Source organism: Hirundo rustica, chromosome 26, assembly GCF_015227805.2.
Source record: "Hirundo rustica isolate bHirRus1 chromosome 26, bHirRus1.pri.v3, whole genome shotgun sequence".
Taxonomy (NCBI): Eukaryota; Metazoa; Chordata; class Aves; order Passeriformes; family Hirundinidae; genus Hirundo; species Hirundo rustica.
Genome location: NC_053475.1, coordinates 3,185,786 through 3,203,079, shown reverse-complemented (window position 1 = coordinate 3,203,079; position 17,294 = coordinate 3,185,786). Strand labels below are relative to the sequence as shown.

At 49.8% G+C, this 17,294-nt stretch overlaps 1 protein-coding gene across 2 annotated transcripts in view; it reads left to right on the top strand.

Moving 5' to 3' along the window:
• The window catches only part of MLLT1 (MLLT1 super elongation complex subunit), a 31,100-nt gene extending 14,840 nt beyond the window's left edge, over positions 1–16,260 (top strand). Inside the window, exons 4-12 of one of the 2 annotated variants that reach the window (XM_040086765.1) lie at positions 607–750; positions 2,285–2,410; positions 3,637–4,182; positions 8,812–8,899; positions 9,661–9,772; positions 10,886–10,985; positions 11,171–11,242; positions 12,587–12,658; positions 13,370–16,260. In XM_040086765.1, coding sequence (XP_039942699.1) covers positions 607–750; positions 2,285–2,410; positions 3,637–4,182; positions 8,812–8,899; positions 9,661–9,772; positions 10,886–10,985; positions 11,171–11,242; positions 12,587–12,658; positions 13,370–13,498 — 1,389 coding nt within the window. In that variant the 3' untranslated portion in view covers positions 13,499–16,260. Of the gene's footprint in view, positions 1–606; positions 751–2,284; positions 2,411–3,636; positions 4,184–8,803; positions 8,900–9,660; positions 9,773–10,885; positions 10,986–11,170; positions 11,243–12,586; positions 12,659–13,369 lie in introns of both variants that reach the window. The other variant, XM_058423609.1, reaches the window with a different exon arrangement.
• The last annotated feature ends 1,034 nt before the right edge of the window (positions 16,261–17,294 follow it).

Below are 17,294 nucleotides of genomic sequence, written 5' to 3'. Positions count from 1 at the left end.
GGCGCAGATGATCCCCCCACCATGCATACAAACTCGGGATTGCTTGGGTGAAAGTGCCCTTGGAAAGTTCAAAAGCCTGGGATATCTTCCCATTCAGCCCCTGCAATATGCATATTGAAAAGGATTTTACAAACCAAGCCATCCTTTTCCCGTTGCGTTTAATCTTTCCTCGGTGCCCGCAGAGATCCTGGGAGTTCAGAAGTTGTTCTTTCTCTCAAAAAGGATTATGCTTTTCTTAATATTGATACTTAGAGTTGCTTCCCAAAGGAGATAGGATCTGAATTTTGGTGAAAACACTAGTGCATAAAGCTTGTGAATGTGCTTTTCTGGGGAGATTTGAACAGCTTTAAACAGACAATTTTGTGTCAAAACCTATGTCCATGCATTGTTTTGCAGTGAGACGCCTCATGCCTGAGTTCCTGATGAACAATGCTAACCTCAAGCACAAACAGTTTAATTTCCAGCTCTCTGATCTCATGGTGAAAAACTCCATGAGTCCAACACTTGGTGGTTTATTTGGGATTTTCAGGAGTGACTGTTCGGATCCCCAGACTTAATGTGCTTGCCAAGCTTCTTCCGGTTTCCCAAAGCCTTTCTTCTTTTCAGGAGGAGCCCAAAAAGGTTTGTTTCACATATGACCTGTTCCTAAATCTGGAGGGGAACCCACCTGTGAACCACCTTCGTTGTGAGAAACTGACTTTCAACAACCCCACCAAGGAATTCAGGCGCAAACTCATCAGGGCTGGAGGGGTAAGTGCTCAATTTGGGATCCTAAAAGGAGTGGGCTTGTTTTGCTCTGAGGTTTCTTTAAGCCCAGCAAGCTTCAAGCAATTTTCTGCATTCATTTAAAAGATGACCCGGCCAGTTTTGACTTGTGGTTGTTGTAGGGCTTCAGTCCTTGCAGCAGAACAAATGTGTTGTTGGTATGTGATTGGTGACACTTCATTTGTCGGTTTAAATGTGAGCATTAATATCAAAGCAGAAAACCCCTCTGGAAAGTCAGATCTGCTGTGGATGTTGCAGGCTGTCAGTGAGGCAGCAGCAATTACCTGTGACCTTCCTGGTGCCAGGAGCTGGGTCAGTACACAAAAGCTCAGAGAAAGAGAGAGACTTTCAAACCATTCCTTATTAATTTGGGTTTTCTAGCTTAATAGTGCTTCCTGGTCAACAAATGACCTCTAAACCTGGCATCAGCTACTTGTGGCTTAGATAATAAAAAAATAATAAAAATTTGGACAATATAGAGTGAAAACAGGTGTGTGGAGGGGAAATAGATATTCTCTAGAAGGCCCATGGGTCGCTACAGTAGCTGAACCCTTCCATCTGGGAAGGTAATGAAGAGCAATAGACTCTAAAGGATGATCCTCAAATAACTGCAGGATCTGGGCAAATCAGTCCAAGCCACAAAGTGCGAGAAGTTTGTAATGAGCCAGAGGATGTCAAGGCCAGGTTGGACAGGGCTTGGAGCAGCTGGGGATAGTGGGAGATGTTCCTGCCTGTGGCAGGGCATGGAATAAGGTCAGTTTTGAAGCCCCTTCAACCTAAGTCAGTCCATGGTTCCTGTTCCTCAGTGTGCCAGTGCTTTCCTGTATTGGGCAGAGAGAGGAAAGTGCTCATTTCAGCCCTAGGACGGCTGGAACATCATCTGCTTTCTAGGATTTTCACAGTATGGTGTTTTAATCCTTGTGTACTGAGGTGTTTCAGCTGTTAATCACTTTTGATGCCTTTTCTCTGGCGGCAATTTTCCACAGAATTATCCTGACAATGTAGGGAAGGTAAGGGAATTGTTCCATGGAGCTCAGTGCTTGGTGTTAAGATTTTATAAAGGGAAAGACCCAAGCTCTGTTGTTTTTTTGGTTTTTTTTTTTCCCTGAAAGAGTGAATTCAGCTTCTCCTAAACCAAGAAAGCCTTGCTCATTCCTTCCAGATTTATCTCCCTACCCTTTTTCAGGGGAAGAGCGTTTGCAGCAGAACACACAGTTCTTGTCCAGAGCTTTATTGCCTGCCTGTGCTCAGAATATTGGCATTCCCTTTGGGAAAGACACTCGATATTGCATTGCTGCCTTTCAGTTTTTGTGGGTTTAATATTCTGTATTTGAGGAGTTGAAACTGAGCATTCCAGAGACAATATCTTTTTATGGCCTTTAAGCAGGCGAGGAAAAAAACATTGAAAAGATGAATAATAGTGTGTTAATTGAGCAAGTGGCTTAACATAATCGTGTGTTAATAGTTAATAGTCCGTGAGACTTTGCACAGACATAATTTCCCTCCTCTTTATTCCCAGGTAATGGTGATGCCAGAAGGAGCAGAGACTGTTTCAAGGCCAAGTCCCGATTATCCGATGCTGCCCACGATACCTCTCTCTGCCTTCTCTGATCCCAAGAAGACCAAACCCTCCCATGGGTCAAAGGTCAGTGCAGCACACGTTTGGGTCAGCCCGAGGTGAGGGAGTCTTTGAGGCCAGGCTGCTGAGAGCTTGTTCAGCAGCTGTTCCTGGCTGCTGCTAATTCTGAACCTCCTTGTACTCTGCAGTTCAGTAGTTAATCGTCTGGAACTTCCCAGCCTTTAGGAGGCTTTTTTATGATCTGATAGACTTCTCTCCAGGGAAGTTTTGAGAAGAAAATAAAATGTGCAAGACGGGGAATTTTTGGTGAATGGTATCTCCCTTAAAGACGGACGAAATCCTCCCTGATGGTTCTGGTCGTGTCCTCGATGCTGAGCATGGATTCCGTGGCTCTCTCGCTGTCTGCCATGCTCAGCTGCACTCTGAGTCCCTGCGCCTCTTGGCAGGAAGGCTGAGTGGAAAGTCAGCCCTTCCTCTGTCCTCAGGGCAGTGCTGGAGAGAACATCAAGTACGCTTCACTCGGTCCAACGGGTGCTTTCCAGATTGGATGTTTGCCTCCAGCAGTAGCCAGGTCCTGAGACTTCCAAAGAACCTCAAGTTTTTTCTTTTTTTTTCCCTTATGTGCTGAAGCTATTTTTGTATAATCCTACATGGGAGAAACAATCCCCAAGCAATGTGTTTTGGAGCAGATTACATGCACTTTATCAGCCTGAACAGTCGCAGGTATTAACAACAATTCATTTTCCAGTGTAATTCGATTCTGATAGCCGTGTTCTTCAGGGCTCTAAACACTCTGGCACTTCAGTTATGCCCTCTGATGTTATGAAACAGAGTGAAGATGACTTACCTGTTAGTGGCTGATTTAATTTTGGTCAGGAATTAAGCACTGGAAAACACAGCAGAGGAATAAAGGGCTCTGAGATGAGCTCTGGTGAAAATTGTCAGTTGTTAGAGAGAACATTCTCCTGCTTCCCTTCCTCCAGGGTGCCCTGAGAGGTGCGTCTGTGTTTGCATTCAGGTTAAACCTGAATTAAACATCTGTAGATGTTTCTAGACCTCTGACAGACCCTGGAAAGGAGCAGAACGTGTTTCTTCCTTTCCTAAATGTTGAAGTTCCCACTGCCGTTTTGTGTGCAGCAGCTTGAGGGAAGTGTGGATGTTTACCTGGGCATGGGGGGTGGATTTCTGCACGGCACAAACGCTGCCATGTGATTTATGAGGATGTGTTTTATCGTTCTGTGCAGAGCTGCAGTTTCATACCCAGCTTGCATGTTTCTGTTGCTGAATTTTAGGATGCAAACAAGGAAAGTAGCAAAGCATCCAAGCCACACAAAGTAACCAAGGAGCACAGGGAGAGGCCCAGGAAAGACTCTGAGAGCAAAAACTCCTCCAAAGACCTTGAGAGAGAACAGAACAAGCCTTTGAAGGATTCCTCCAGAAAACCAACTGAGAACAAACTGCCTAAGGAGGAGAAGGCGCCTCCAAAAGCTGCTTTCAAGGAACCAAAACTGGCTGTGAAGGAGACCAAACTGGAGAACACCTCTCCAAAGGGGGGGCCACAGCCGGAGTTAAAGTCTTCCAGCAAGAGGCCCTCCAACGTGGAGTCACCAAAGCCTAGTGCCAAAAAACAAAAAAAGAGTAGCTCCAAAGGGGTAAAGAATATCCTGGGAACATCTCCCAGAACCTCGTCTTCCTCGTATCCGGAGAAGAAACAAACCAAGGAGAAGATGAATGCCAAAGTGGAGAAGGTAAAATCTGAGAGCGAGGCCAAGGAGATCAAAAAGCCCGTGGAAATGGAGGAGTCAAACTCAGAGGATGAAACTTCTTTCAAGTCAGAGGTGAGTCTGGATTTATTCTTTACCAGTTTGGAAGGGTGATATTAAATCCCTGCCTTAAAAAAATGTTAAAAATAATCTCTCAGAGAAGATAGAGCAGCAGATTGGTAAATGCTTAGGCTGGGTTGCATCTCAAATAAAATTCTTCTTTGAAACTCCAGTCAAAATTAAATGTTCTTCCTGTGTGGTTTAGCTCCTGTTTCAGATACAAACTTTTATTGAGATTTATCTGCAGCCAGTTACCTAAAAGTCAGAGTTTAAGGTTATGGTCCCTCATTCATCCCTTGCAGTAACGAGCTACAAGAGGTACAGAGCCTCTTTCTGCTCATGATAGCAATGTTTTAGAAAATTATCTTATTTCAGAAAGGAGAGAAATCATCTCAGTTTTGGTAACGAAATAACCCCAGTATTAAATGTAAATAAAGCCCCTCTTCCTGCCATGGCCTGTAAAAAATGTGCCACTGGCTGAAGCTCAAAATACAACCACATGCCACTAAATCTAAATAAGTTGTGTTGTGAAACATAAAACAAATTATGTTCTTGTACTACTATTTTTAAAAGCTGTCTAAATATTTTTCCCTTTTTACAACTCAGAACATTCCTCATCTTCTGTTTTCTAAAAAGTGTTTTCCAAAAGAAGGCAAAAAAAAAAAAAAAAAAAAAAAAAAAAAAGCAACGGACAGACAAATCCAAACTCTTGCTCCTTTTCACTGGTATATTTGTTATAAAGAAGCCATGTATCTTGTAACGGGGTTCACAGGATAATGTCATGGGAATTCTGGAACTGCTTCCTCCTGACCACCTCAAGAAAGGTTTATTTTATTACGATGATTTTTCTAGGGACAGTTTGTATTATGATTTAATCAGTACTGTGTGCAGCAAATATTCATGTGTTTGTTGGGAAGGGGTTTTTAGCTGCAGGATTCCCAGTGGAAGAGTTTTTTGGGCAAGTGTTAATTCCACTCTGCAGAGAATTCCCGTCCCTGGCAGCGCCCAAGGCCTGGCTGGATGGGGATCAGAGCACCCCGGGACAGTGGAAGGTGTCCCTGCCCATGGCAGGGGTGGCACTGGAGGGGCTTTAAGGTCCTGTCCCACCCAAACCATTCTGGGATTTTAGGACTTGACTTCCCAGATGGATTAAATGTGCACATTGGGCGTTAAGAGGCAGTTCCTCTTCCCTTTTAGCCTTTTACTCAAGGTGCAGCAGTGCTCAGCAAGCTCCACATTTCAGTTCTAGGTTCCCAGCCCTCCCTGCAAACCTGTGACTGTGCTGATCCTGGAGGTGTCCCCGAGGTGTCCCTGTCCCCTCTCGGTCCCCACGGTGTGAGCTGATGGAACCACAGCCTGTGACAGTGGGGCTCAGCTCCTGCTGCAGCCTCTCCTGCCCTGTGTCCTCCCTGGCCCCAGCTCCTGGTGGGCGCTGGACAGCGGGACCTGGGGACACTGTGTCACACACAGGGAGCGGTGGCAGTGTCCCTCACAGCAGCTGAGGTTCCTGGGGAACCTGAGCCCCAGGGCCCAGCTGCACCCTGCGGGGATCTCCCTGCTCCCAGCACTGCTGGTTGCTGCTCCAGGGTTTCTCCTGGCACAGCTGTGTGTGGTGTGGGAGCCACATCACTGAGCTGGAGGTGGACCAGGGCCCGGAAACTCTTAAATCAGCTCTGCTGCTGCAGCCAGGGGATTGTGCAACAGCTCCGGGGCTGCAGCTCCAGTGGCTCCCAGCTGAAATCTTTACAGGCTGCTGCAGAGAGGAGCAGCCCTGCTCCCATTTGTGCTCCTGGCCTGGGAGCTCACAGGGGGTCTCTGCAGAGGGATGGAGTTTCTCCTGCTCTTTCAGCTCCTGCTGGAAATTACTTGGTTTTTTTTTTTTTTTTCCTCCCCCCTCAAGTCCAGTTCCCTGAACTGGCCCCATGCTTGGCTGCCTCAGTGCTGACAAAAGGGAGAGGCAGCAATGGGAGGCAGCGTTACTTTTTGCCATTGTCGGCGTCGCTTTGGTCACATCCCGGTGACAATCACTGAGCACACGAGGCGTGTCCAGCTGCATCCTCCTCTGGCTCAAAGAGCTGATGGTGTTAATGGCAAAAGGAGAGATGGGTTATCTCCAACAACTGCTGCTTAGCTCCTGTGAAGTCATTTTAAGGGAACACCTGCAGACGACCAGGAATGAGGGATGTAGGATTGGAGCTGTGGCTCAGATGCAAGAGCTATGCTCCGTTAGCTTGGAAATATTCATAAAATCCCACAATGGTTTGGGTTGGAAGGGACCTTAAATTTCACTCAGTTCCATCCCCTGCCATGGGCAGGGACACCTTCCACTATCCCAGGGTGCTCCAAACCCTGTCCAGCCTGGCCTTGGACATGTCCAGCCTCTCAGGACAACCTGTTCTCCCTGCTCTACACTTCCAAGTTGAAACTTCCCTGAACATCCAGGGCTCCTGCAATGTGCCAATAGAACAGATACTGGAATTGTTAAATTATTCTCCTTTGCTCCTGAACCCTTCCCAAGGGTTGTAATACTATTTTTGACACATTTCCCCCTTCTTACAGTGAAATAATGAAACTCCTGCCGATACTTGGGTGACAGTGTGGCCAGCAGGACCAGGACAGGGATTGTCCCTCTGTGCTGGCACTGCTGAGGCCACACCTCAAGTGCTGTGTCCAGTTCTGGGCCCCTCAGGACGAGGACACTGAGGGGCTGGAGCGTGTCCAAAGAAGGGAACAGAGCTGGGAAGGGGCTGGAGCCCCAGGAGGGGCTGAGGGAGCTGGGAAGGGGCTGAGCCTGGAGAAAAGGAGGCTCAGGGGGCCCTTGTGGCTCTGCACAACTCCTGACAGGAGGGGACAGCCGGGGGGGTCGGGCTCTGCTCCCAGGAACAGGGACAGGAGGAGAGGGAACGGCCTCAGGCTGGGCCAGGGGAGGTTTAGGTTGGACACCAGGAAGAATTCCTGCATGGAAAGGGTGGTCAGCAATCAGAAGGGGCTGCCCAGGGAGGTTTGGAGTCCCCATCCCTGAAGGTGTCCAAGGAGGGCCTGGATGTGGCACTCAGTGCTCTGGGCTGAGGACAAGGTGGGGATTGGGCACAGACAGGAGGGACTCTGTGAGGAATTATAAAGGGTGAACTTGGAGGAAAAACTTGTGGTGCCACTTTCACTTACCGATTGCCAAAGCTGCCAGTGTGCCTCTTTGTGCCCATGTCAAGGTTTTCATAGTATTAACTCTCCCTCTGTCAAATTATTTATCAGTGGGCATGTGTGATTGTTCCAGCATCAGGATTTGGCAGCAGTAGTAGTAAGTGGATCCCTAGGAACGAAACAGTGAAACTGAAATGCTCATTTCCAGGGGATTACTTTTAAAGAGGCAAGATATTCCAGTACTTGGAGAATCTTTAAGCTAGAACCCACCTGAGTAGCAAAAACGCCCATTTTAAGGGGATTTTAGGAGCTGTTGGGGGCAGAGGGAGTTGCCGTGGCCTCTTCTGCCCTCTGGCGGTTCCCAGGGCTGTTGCAGGTGATTGCTGCTCAGGGTCGGATTTACGATTAAAATTTCCCGATCTCACCCAGATTTTCTTCCTGCACGCTGCTGTTACCAGTAGTTCATTTACTCCTCACTCACTCTTACTGCTCAGGATACTCCTGCTATTTCTGCCGGGTGCTGACAGAGTTGGGGTCACAAGGGTTGAGTTGGTCTCTGTTATGTTCCACAGTTCAGTGGAGCCAGTGGATCACTCAAACTGGTGTAGAGACAGCTGGGTTTAGGATATAATAATAATTTGGAATTCATTTTGGAATCATGTGAGCTAGCTGGGATAGGCCTCTCCACGTCTGTGAGGAAAGGGGCAGAGAGCTGGCATTGTTCCTTGGAGAAGAGAAGGGTTGGGGTGACCTCATTGTGACCTTCCAGTGCCTAAAGGAGCCTGCAGGAAAAATAAACTATTTATAAGGGATGGAGGGACAGGACACAGGGAATGGCTTCCACTGCCAGAGGGCAGGGCTGGATGGGAGATTGGGCAGGAATTGTTGGCTGTGAGGGCAGTGAGGCCCTGGCACAGGGTGCCCAGAGCAGCTGTGGCTGCCCCTGGATCCCTGGCAGTGCCCAAGGCCAGGCTGGACAGGGCTTGGAGCAGCCTGGGACAGTGGGAGCTTTGGGTTAAATCGTCTTCAAGGTCCTTTCCAACCCAAGCCATCCCATGATCCTGTAATTCCATGTCAGTGATCAGTCTGAGGTTCAAGGGAACCATGGTGGGTACAATAAATACACATTTTAAGAGGGTTTGGGTAGTTGTGGGTTCTGTGCTGGTCGTCTGTCACACTTCAAAGTAAGGGTTTTCATTTAAATGTTTTTCAGATGCTCCATATCATCTTTTGGGGGGTTTGAACCTCATGGTGTGCAGGGGTTTGATGAGAGTCCTTGATGTTGCTCCAAGGAGTGCTGAGCTATATCCTGCCAGACTTCTAGAAATGTTTTTATTCACCTCACATTTTGCTTTTTTCTGTAACCCTGAGAACTGTATTCAGTGATGGGTGATGCTGTAGAGTGCTCAGATGCTGCTGCCTCACACTGCTTTATGCTCTGGTTTTCTGGATTAGAAAGATTAAGATTCTTTTTCTTTTGTTTCCCTTTTATGGGGGGTTAAGTCTGTCCAGTCCAGCCCTTCCAACTCCAGCTCCAGCTCCGACTCCAGCTCTGACTCTGATTTCGAGCCATCTCAGAACCACAGTCAAGGTGTGTTGCAAGAAATGGTTTGTTAGAACCTTCCTTGTGTAACCTTAAAAGGCTCAAGAGAGTTAAATCCGCTTTTCCAGCACTATAATAATAGTCCCCTGCATGCAGCCATGTGTTGGAGCTGTGATGCTTCAGCAAGAAAAGGCAATAATGTTATAACATCATGAACAAGTATTTTTCTTCTCTTGGCAGCTAATTTATGAGTAGGGAATCCCTCTGGGTTTGGTTCTTTCCCTTTTGGCTTTGGTTTCTGCCTTGGTTTATAAATGTGTTGCTGCTGCCTGATCTGTAGAATCACTGGAACAGTTCTCCTCCAATCTCATCTATGTTTTATTAAAAATTAGAAGTGTGCCATTCATCACTTTGCCAGTGTGCAACAGCTCCTTTGTCAGATCCCTCCACCGATAACCCAGAGAGAGAGACTGGCAACAGTAAATGTTCCAAGTGCAGCAAATGCTGCGTTGCTCCTGTCTCCAGTGACATTTAAATCAACTCCACACACATGAAAAATGTGTCCTTTTGTTCTCATTTGGGAAGGGAGGGAGTTGTAAAGTTTGTCAGCTCTGCTTTAGCTCCAGCCTGGGACAGGCTCCTTTCCCAGTCACATCTCACTGGGACAGGCTCCTTTCCCAGTCACATCTCACTGGGACAGGCTCCTTTCCCAGTCACATCTCACTGGGAGTCCGGAGGTGTCTCAGTTTAGGTGCCGGGGCTGGGTGGAGCTGTGCTGGTGCTGAATTCCCTTCTCCCACCTGCCCCAGGCCCCCTGCGCTCCATGGTGGAGGATCTGCAGTCGGAGGAGTCGGACGATGACGACAGCTCCTCGGGAGAGGAGGCAGCAGTCAAAGCAAACCCCGTCAGCCGGGATTCCAGGTGGTAACAAATCCAAGCAGAGGGGTTCGGGTGGCTCTTTGTTCTGCTTTTGGGATTTTTGGGATTCCTCTCTCCACGTGGAGGGAGGAATCACAGGGCTCTGTGTGGAGGAGGGGCAGATGTGTGGGGACACAGAGCTGGTGGCAGCAGGGTTGGCTGAAGAGCACAATGAGGGGACAGCACTGAGGGGTGCTGAGCTGAGCTGGCAGGTGTCAGTGACTGAGCCCCTTCAAACAGTCACTTTGTGACCCTCAGATCTCTGCAGAGCTGCTGGAGGGTGACACCTTTGATCTGCAGGGATTGGGGATGTGTAGGGGACAGGCAGAGTGTGCTGCTCTGGCTGCCTGCACTGTCAGGGCTCAGGAGTCACTCTGCCCATCCTGTGTTGGCTGCTCCACTCCTCAGTGACAGCTGTTTCCTGCTCCAGGCCCTGGGAAGAATTGAACTTCTTCCTGCAGTAAATGCTGTTACAGCCCAAAGCTGGGGTCTCGGTGAATACTTGAACCCGAATGCTTGGCCCAGAGAGCAGCTGCACATTGGAAATGCTGCTGGTGGTCACCAAAAAATACCAGATACCCATTCTTGCACTTGTCATCATCAACGAAATAAGAATGGAGAGACTTTGAAGGGTATCTTTGTAGACCTTTAGGGGATATCCAGTTTAGTTGTGGGGTACCTGCCATATCTGTAGGGCCAAGAGAGAATGGGAATAAATTGGAAATCTTAGAGGTTACACCGACAGCAACACTAAATGCATTTTTTGCCTGTGTAGGTGTCAGTAAACATCTCATGCAGGTGCTTTGTAACATTGGGAGGAATTCCTGGGGTTGTTGTTTGTGAAAGGAAGTGGTGCTTAGTTGTTCTAGAGGACTTGTGTCTGCCAGAGTTGAACTGCCACCTGTAATGTGTCACCTAAAGCTCCCTGCTCTGGGAATGCAAGGTGACATCAGCTGGGAACAATGGGATCCTTGGAATTCCAGCAGCCCATTCTCCCAGGCAGTGCAGTAGTCTGTGATAAAAACGAGCATTTCCCTCCGCTGTGTGTGGCTCAGCTGGCAGCTGATGAGTTTGCTGCTGCCTGGTGATGCTCATTCTCTGCTGGTGGCTTTTCAGACTGAGCCTCAGTGACAGTGACAGTGACAACAGCGCCGACTCGTGCCCGCCCAGCCGGGAGCCGCCTCCTGGGCAGAAGCTGCCCCCAACAAACAACAAGGTATGAAATCCCCTCTTCCCACAGCTCTGCTTCCCACCTGTCCTGGCCCCCGCCTTGGAAATTCCCACCTGCACCAAATTTTCCCTATTCTTGTCCTCAGGTGATTCCTCCCTTTCCAGCTGCTGTGACACCCCTGTTTTTCCTGAGCTAATTTTGGTCCTGTTGTTGATTTCTTTTCCCTTCAGGCATCTGGAAGGAAAAGCCCAGAGTCTTGTAACAAGCCAGAGAAGATCCTGAAGAAGGGAACGTATGACAAGGTGTGTCCTGTGGGGAGGCATCTTTCATGAGGGCCTGGAGTGCCAGGACACAGGGAATGGCTCCCAGTGCCAGAGGGCAGGGCTGGATGGGAGATTGGGCAGGAATTGTTGGCTGTGAGGGTGTTGTTGAGGCCCTGGCACAGGGTGCCCAGAGCAGCTGTGGCTGCCCCTGGATCCCTGGCAGTGCCCAAGGCCAGGCTGGGCAGGGCTGGGAGCAGCCTGGGACAGTGGGAGGTGTCCCTGCCATGGCAGGGTGGCACTGGATGGGATTTGAGGTCCTTTCCAACCCAGACCATTCCAGGATTCTGTACTTGAGGAACTGAGCATCACAGAACAGTTGGGCCTCACTGTGCACAAAGCCACCTGAATCAGCCCAGCCCGTTCATTGTTCTGGCTCAGCAGGGTAAAAGCTTGAGTTTAACAAAAACCAGCTGTTGAAAGGACAGGCTTTGGAGAGTGACACTGCAGAAATTTTGTACATTAAATAGCTGGAGCCCCAGGTGGTGTTCATAGGCAAAATGTTGAAATTGTTGTATTTGTTTGCCCTTTGAACCAATGGCCTGGGCACCGCTGCAGTGCTGGGGCACTTCATTAAAAGGCAGTTTCATCTGGCTTTGATCTTAAAAAGATTTTTTGATGCTCTGCTTTGCAGGTTTAGTTGGAACCTTTGTTTGTTGAATGAAATTCCCTCCTTTTTACTTCTAAGCATGACAGAGCAGTGTCCATCCTGTGATTCACTGATTCTGTGAATCAGTTTTGCTGATAGAGACCTGTTGTTGGCTGCCTAAAAAACCCTAAAATTAAGAAAAATCCTAAAATTAAGGAAGAAAAACCAAACCACTCTGCACTAAGAACAATTAGCATGTTGAGCCTGTGAACAATCCTTCATTTCCTGTTGTGGTTTGGAGAAAACTACCTGGGAATACAGTGCACTCCAGGAATTTTTCTGTACCTAAATGCAGATCATTGCTCAGCAGATTGCTGGGGTCTGATCACTGATGCACGTGATGTTTCCATGTAATTTGGAATTTGTTAGGAGAACCCACTGATGAGGAGCTCACACTGAGGCTCACCAAGGTGAACTTCACCTCACTGAGGTCCTCAAAGGTTCTGCCCTGACCTTGGAGCTGGTTACAGGTGTTTAAGTGTCATTAAATTAAAAAAAAAAAAAAAAGGCCTTCAGAACACTTGTATTTAAGGGAATTCCTCAGGCACCCAGTACTTGAGAAAGAGGCAGTAAAAAAGTTGGGAAAAATTGAGAATGTCTGAAAGGGCCTCAAGTTGTTCTGATCCTCGCTGGGGAAGTCCCTGTGGCAGCCTTCAGCGTCCCTGTTTGTGTTCCAGGCCTACACGGATGAGCTGGTGGAGCTCCACAGGCGGCTCATGGCACTACGGGAGCGCAACGTGCTCCAGCAGGTACCGACCTGGGCTCAGCCAGCCCCTTCCACAGGGGCTCTGCTTGGCTTTGAAAGCAGAAATGGGGAGAAAAAAAATAAAATCAGCTGTGCATGCGATGTTCTTGTCGGAAATGGTACAGGAGTGTGGTGTGGGCATCTTCCCTCTGCCATCCTGGTAGGAATCCCAAAGTTGGGATCTGCTGGTCTGACTGACAGCTCGGTCTGATTGACAGCTCAGTCTGACTGACAGCTTCCTCCTGGGGGAGGCGGAGGGGCAGGGGCTGAGCTCTGCTCTGGGACAGGGACAGGAGCCCAGCAAGGGCTGGAGCTGTGCCAGGCCTTGGGATGGAGCTCAGGGAAAGGTTCTTCCCCCCGAGGGTGCTGGGCACTGCCCAGGCTCCCCAGGGAATGGTCCCAGCCCCGAGGCTGCCAGAGCTGCAGGAGCGTTTGGACAGCGCTCTCAGGGGTGCTCAGGGTGGGATTGTTGGGGTGTCTGTGCAGGGACAGGGGCTGGAATGATGATCCTGTGGGATCCAGCTCAGGCTGTTCTGTTATTTTATGTTTAAAATGAAATGTGCCCACATCACTGTCCAGACTGAGCTAGTCAGGCAGAAGGAGCTGGTTTGTGTTTTTGGGGAGAGGGTTCCCTTGCTGTTGTGAGCCCCTCCAAGGGCTGGGAAGGCCTGGATAGGCTCTGTGTCTGTACTCACATCCAGCTCCCTGTCTGCAGATCGTGAATCTCATTGAGGAAACCGGGCATTTCAACGTCACCAACACAACCTTTGACTTTGACCTCTTCTCCCTGGATGAGACGACCGTCCGCAAGCTGCAGAGCTACCTGGAGGCCGTGGCCACATGACGCTGGGCCTGGGAAGCTGGCTCTGCTCTTCAACCAGAGATCCCCTCCATTGGTACCAGGAAACCACCCCACGGAACTAGGCCTTCTTATCCTCCTGCCTCACCCGAAGAAGCACTGCCTTAGAGAACAGCCATGCTCTAGGAACGCTCAGCCAGCTGCACTTTTCTTGTAGGCTTCAAACCAGCGCCCGCCTTGCTGAGTCTGTCCCCCCCGGCTTCGTGGGCCAGGCCCCGAGCGGAGCAGGCGTGCCGCACTTAGGCTGCACAGCGCGACCTTTTCGGTTCCCCTTCGAGCAACTGTGTTTCAAGAGCACATTTTCCAGGCATCTCTGAGCTCTGAAGAAGCGTGGATGCTGTTCCCTTTCCCTGGAGCTCGGGACCAGCCTGTGGAGAGCTCCGGAACCGGAGCCCTCCCGCTCTGCCCCGCGCCGTGTGGGTGACATCGGCTTTGACAGAGCTGGCCGGGACGCTGGGGACACACGGGAGGCTCCCCGGGGTCCTGCTGGTCTGCTGCAGAGGAGAGGGGCTGCATTCCGGCTGCGTTCCTGCTGGGATCACACACCGCTTCAGTGACCCGGCTCCCGGTGGGGACGGGACCCTCAGCTCCCTGCAGGGACGCTCTGTGCTCGGTGAGGAGGCCTCTGGAACCTGCTGTCTCCTGCTGGGGTTTGGAGATGTCTTGTTTGTTGATCTGAGCTCCTAAACAAAGTCCCACTCCTTTCAATCTGCTTTAACTGTAATAGGACTCCAAAACTGTAAGCTGTATATTTTATATATATATATTATATATATGTATGTACTGTATGTATAAGAAGGGCCTAGTTGGGTCTTATGATCTTAAGGGTGTGTTTTTCTGTTGTTTTTTTAATGGCTCTGGCAGGGGAAGGCGCTTAATAAGATTTGACTCGTTTGTTCAATGCCCCTTGTGGACGATTTTTAGCGTAAGGAAGCTGGACAGCAACCTCCAGGCATCCCGTGCTCCAGAGGGGGCTCACCCATCGTCTTTCCATTTGTCAGTGTTTGATAACTTTGCCAAAACATGTGATTGGTTTTGTTCTGTGTTCTCAAAGAGGAATCTCCTTACAGTGGCCCCTATAGTAGTGGCTGTACTTCGGGAAAACCAAAACAAGGGAGAGCTTAAATCTTGGGAGACGCCGATGTAGAACACGACGTGGGGTTGGGTTTGTTCCCTCCTCCCTCTCCCGCCCCGCTGCCTGTGCAGGAAAAGGCAGGAGACAGAAACACTAATGCAACCCCTCCCCCTAGATTTCTAGTTAAACTAGTATTGACCTCCAAGTGTTGTCCAGGTGGGCTGTGTTACGCTCCTGGTCCCTAAATTCAGTATTTGCCCAGGAATTGCCGTTTTTCCGAGCTTTTGCCAAATGTCCGTGGGGCGCGGGCGGTGTGGGAGCAGCGGTGCTGGGGAGCCCCTCTGCTCAGGGAGGGTTGCACCGCTCCAGGTTTGCTGTCCCTTGTTTTGGGTTCCCCCTTTCTTTATCATGGAAATGTTGCAACTAATCAACTGAAGTGGCAATATGATGATAAGCTTGTTTGAGTTGGGTCATGTTGATCCGATTCCCGTTAATTTTGTCCTTGTACCACCCTTCATGTGTCGTGTGTGTGTGTGTATATATATATATATATATATATGTGTGTGTGTGTATATATATATATATATATATGGAAGTTCAAGCTCATGCCAGGTGCAAACCCTGTCACGCCAGTGATCTCAGCTGTTTTCTTTCTTGCTGGACGATGCCAGGGCTGCATGGAAAGGCCGGAGAAGGTGGAGGGCGGGGGGCAGAGGTGGCAGCAGGACACCCAGGGGGGAGGCTGGTGCTCACACCCTTGGTGGCTGCTGCGAGCTCCTCGTGTCGCTGTGGGGCTGTGCCGGGGGCGGCAGCTCTGTGCCCACGCCGGGCCGGGTTTGGTGACACTGTCCCACCCCGGCTCTCCCGAGTCCTTGCTGCCCTCCCCGCCCAGGTCACTCCTCCCTCAGCTCCGGTCCCAGCACTTCCAGACTGTCCCAGCCTCCAGAGCCGCCCTGGAGGGGCCGGAGGTGCCATCCCCGCCCTGGAGGGGCCGGAGGTGCCATCCCCGCCCTGGAGGGGCCGGAGGTGCCATCCCCGCCCTGGAGGGGCCGGAGGTGCCATCCCCGCCCTGCCCCTGCTCCCAGCCAGGCCCAGAACACACTCCTGAGCCTGGCTGGAGGCGCCGCGGCCGTGGCATCGTCCTGTCCTGGGAAGTGACTTTGTTGGTGAAGTCTGCTGAGCGTTGATAGGGATTTCGTTTGGTTTTTATAAGAAGAATTTTACACATGGATTTTTTTAGACTGTTTATAATCCCCCTGAAAACCCGAAGTAGGATTGTTCCCCAGCAATAGTTCCTCTCCATTGTGTGCACATGCTGATTTGTTACTAAAAGGTTTTTGCAAGTACTTAGTTGTTCTACAGAGTTGATGTTTTTGGGGTATGTGGTAGCGTCGGGGAGCACAGGAGGGGTGACTCTGCAAACAAAGAATGGTCACATTTGGGCCTCATCTTGTGTCCCCTTGGAGTTCCCTGTGTAGATTCCCTCTAGGCTGGCTGAACGCTGTTCTGAACATGCCGTGTACAGGTTTTTGTGGATAAAGTGTTTGTTCTTGTGTCACTCTTGAGAGCATGGATGGATTATTGTACTCTAGGAAGGAGGGGGCAGTGCTGCTGTGGGCATTGCTTCAGGTCCTCGAGGATGTGTAGTAGCTTGCGTTGTTAAAAAAAGGAAGAAAAAAAAAAAAAAGAATCCCAAATTGACTTGTAGCCATAATGGTTTTTCCAAGGAAAATGGACAGGACTCTGTTACTTTTCCGTGTCCTTCGTGGTGGTGCTGCTGGCACAGAGAGGTGCTGGGCAGCCCGAGGGCTTCCCGAGTTGGAATCGTGTTGGAGGTGGGATCAGGACTCGGCTCCTCCATCCTTGGCCGTCGGATCAGAGGGCGAGGAGGGCCAGGAGCGTTCTCCTGGGTCCTGGTCTGCGATGTGTTAAGCCTTGAGGCTTTGATTACTGACGTGTACTATTGAAAAAGGTTAAAAAGAGAGGAAAGCAGAAGAGAGGAAGGCTGGCAGCAAAGCCCGGCTGAGGCGTTTGTGCCACGGAGGGAGCGAGGCTGGCTGAGGTCAGGCTGAATCCATGGAAGTGCAATGACTCTGCCACCCGTGGGATCGTGGGGTGCGGTGGGAGCATCAGAACGAGCCAAGCAATTGATGCAACAATCCAGAAGCAGTTTTCTTTTGTCAGATCTTGGACCGTGTTTGATGGTGAGAGAGGTTTCAGCGTCCCTTAGGGAGGGGCCTCTCCCCGAGCAGAGCCCGCAGCGGCTCCGGTTCCGCAGTTTTCCGTTGGGGATGTGCTGGAGCCGGCTCTGCTCGCCTGAGGCTCCTCCCTGCTCGCCCGGGTGCCCTGGTGATGCTGTGACAGCCCCGGAGCACCTGGGACAGGCGTTAATTAGTGCTCAAAGGACCCAGAGCGGTGTTGCTTTCCTGGGGCGTGGAATAGCCATCAAAAACTGACAAGATGAGTTTGCACTCCTAAAGAGAAATGTAAGTACTTCAACTTCTAGAGAATTTTTAATTGTATTTCTGCCTAGAGCCGAGGTATTAAATACCTCAGCACCTGAGGATTTTAAAAGTTGTGTTGGGAGAAAGTTCTTCACTCAGCTGGAAGAAATGCAGCTGAGCCAAGACTTACTGCAAGATTAAAAAAAAAAAAAAAAAAAAAAGAAAAAAAACACAAAAAAACTCATGTTTGTAATACGTTACA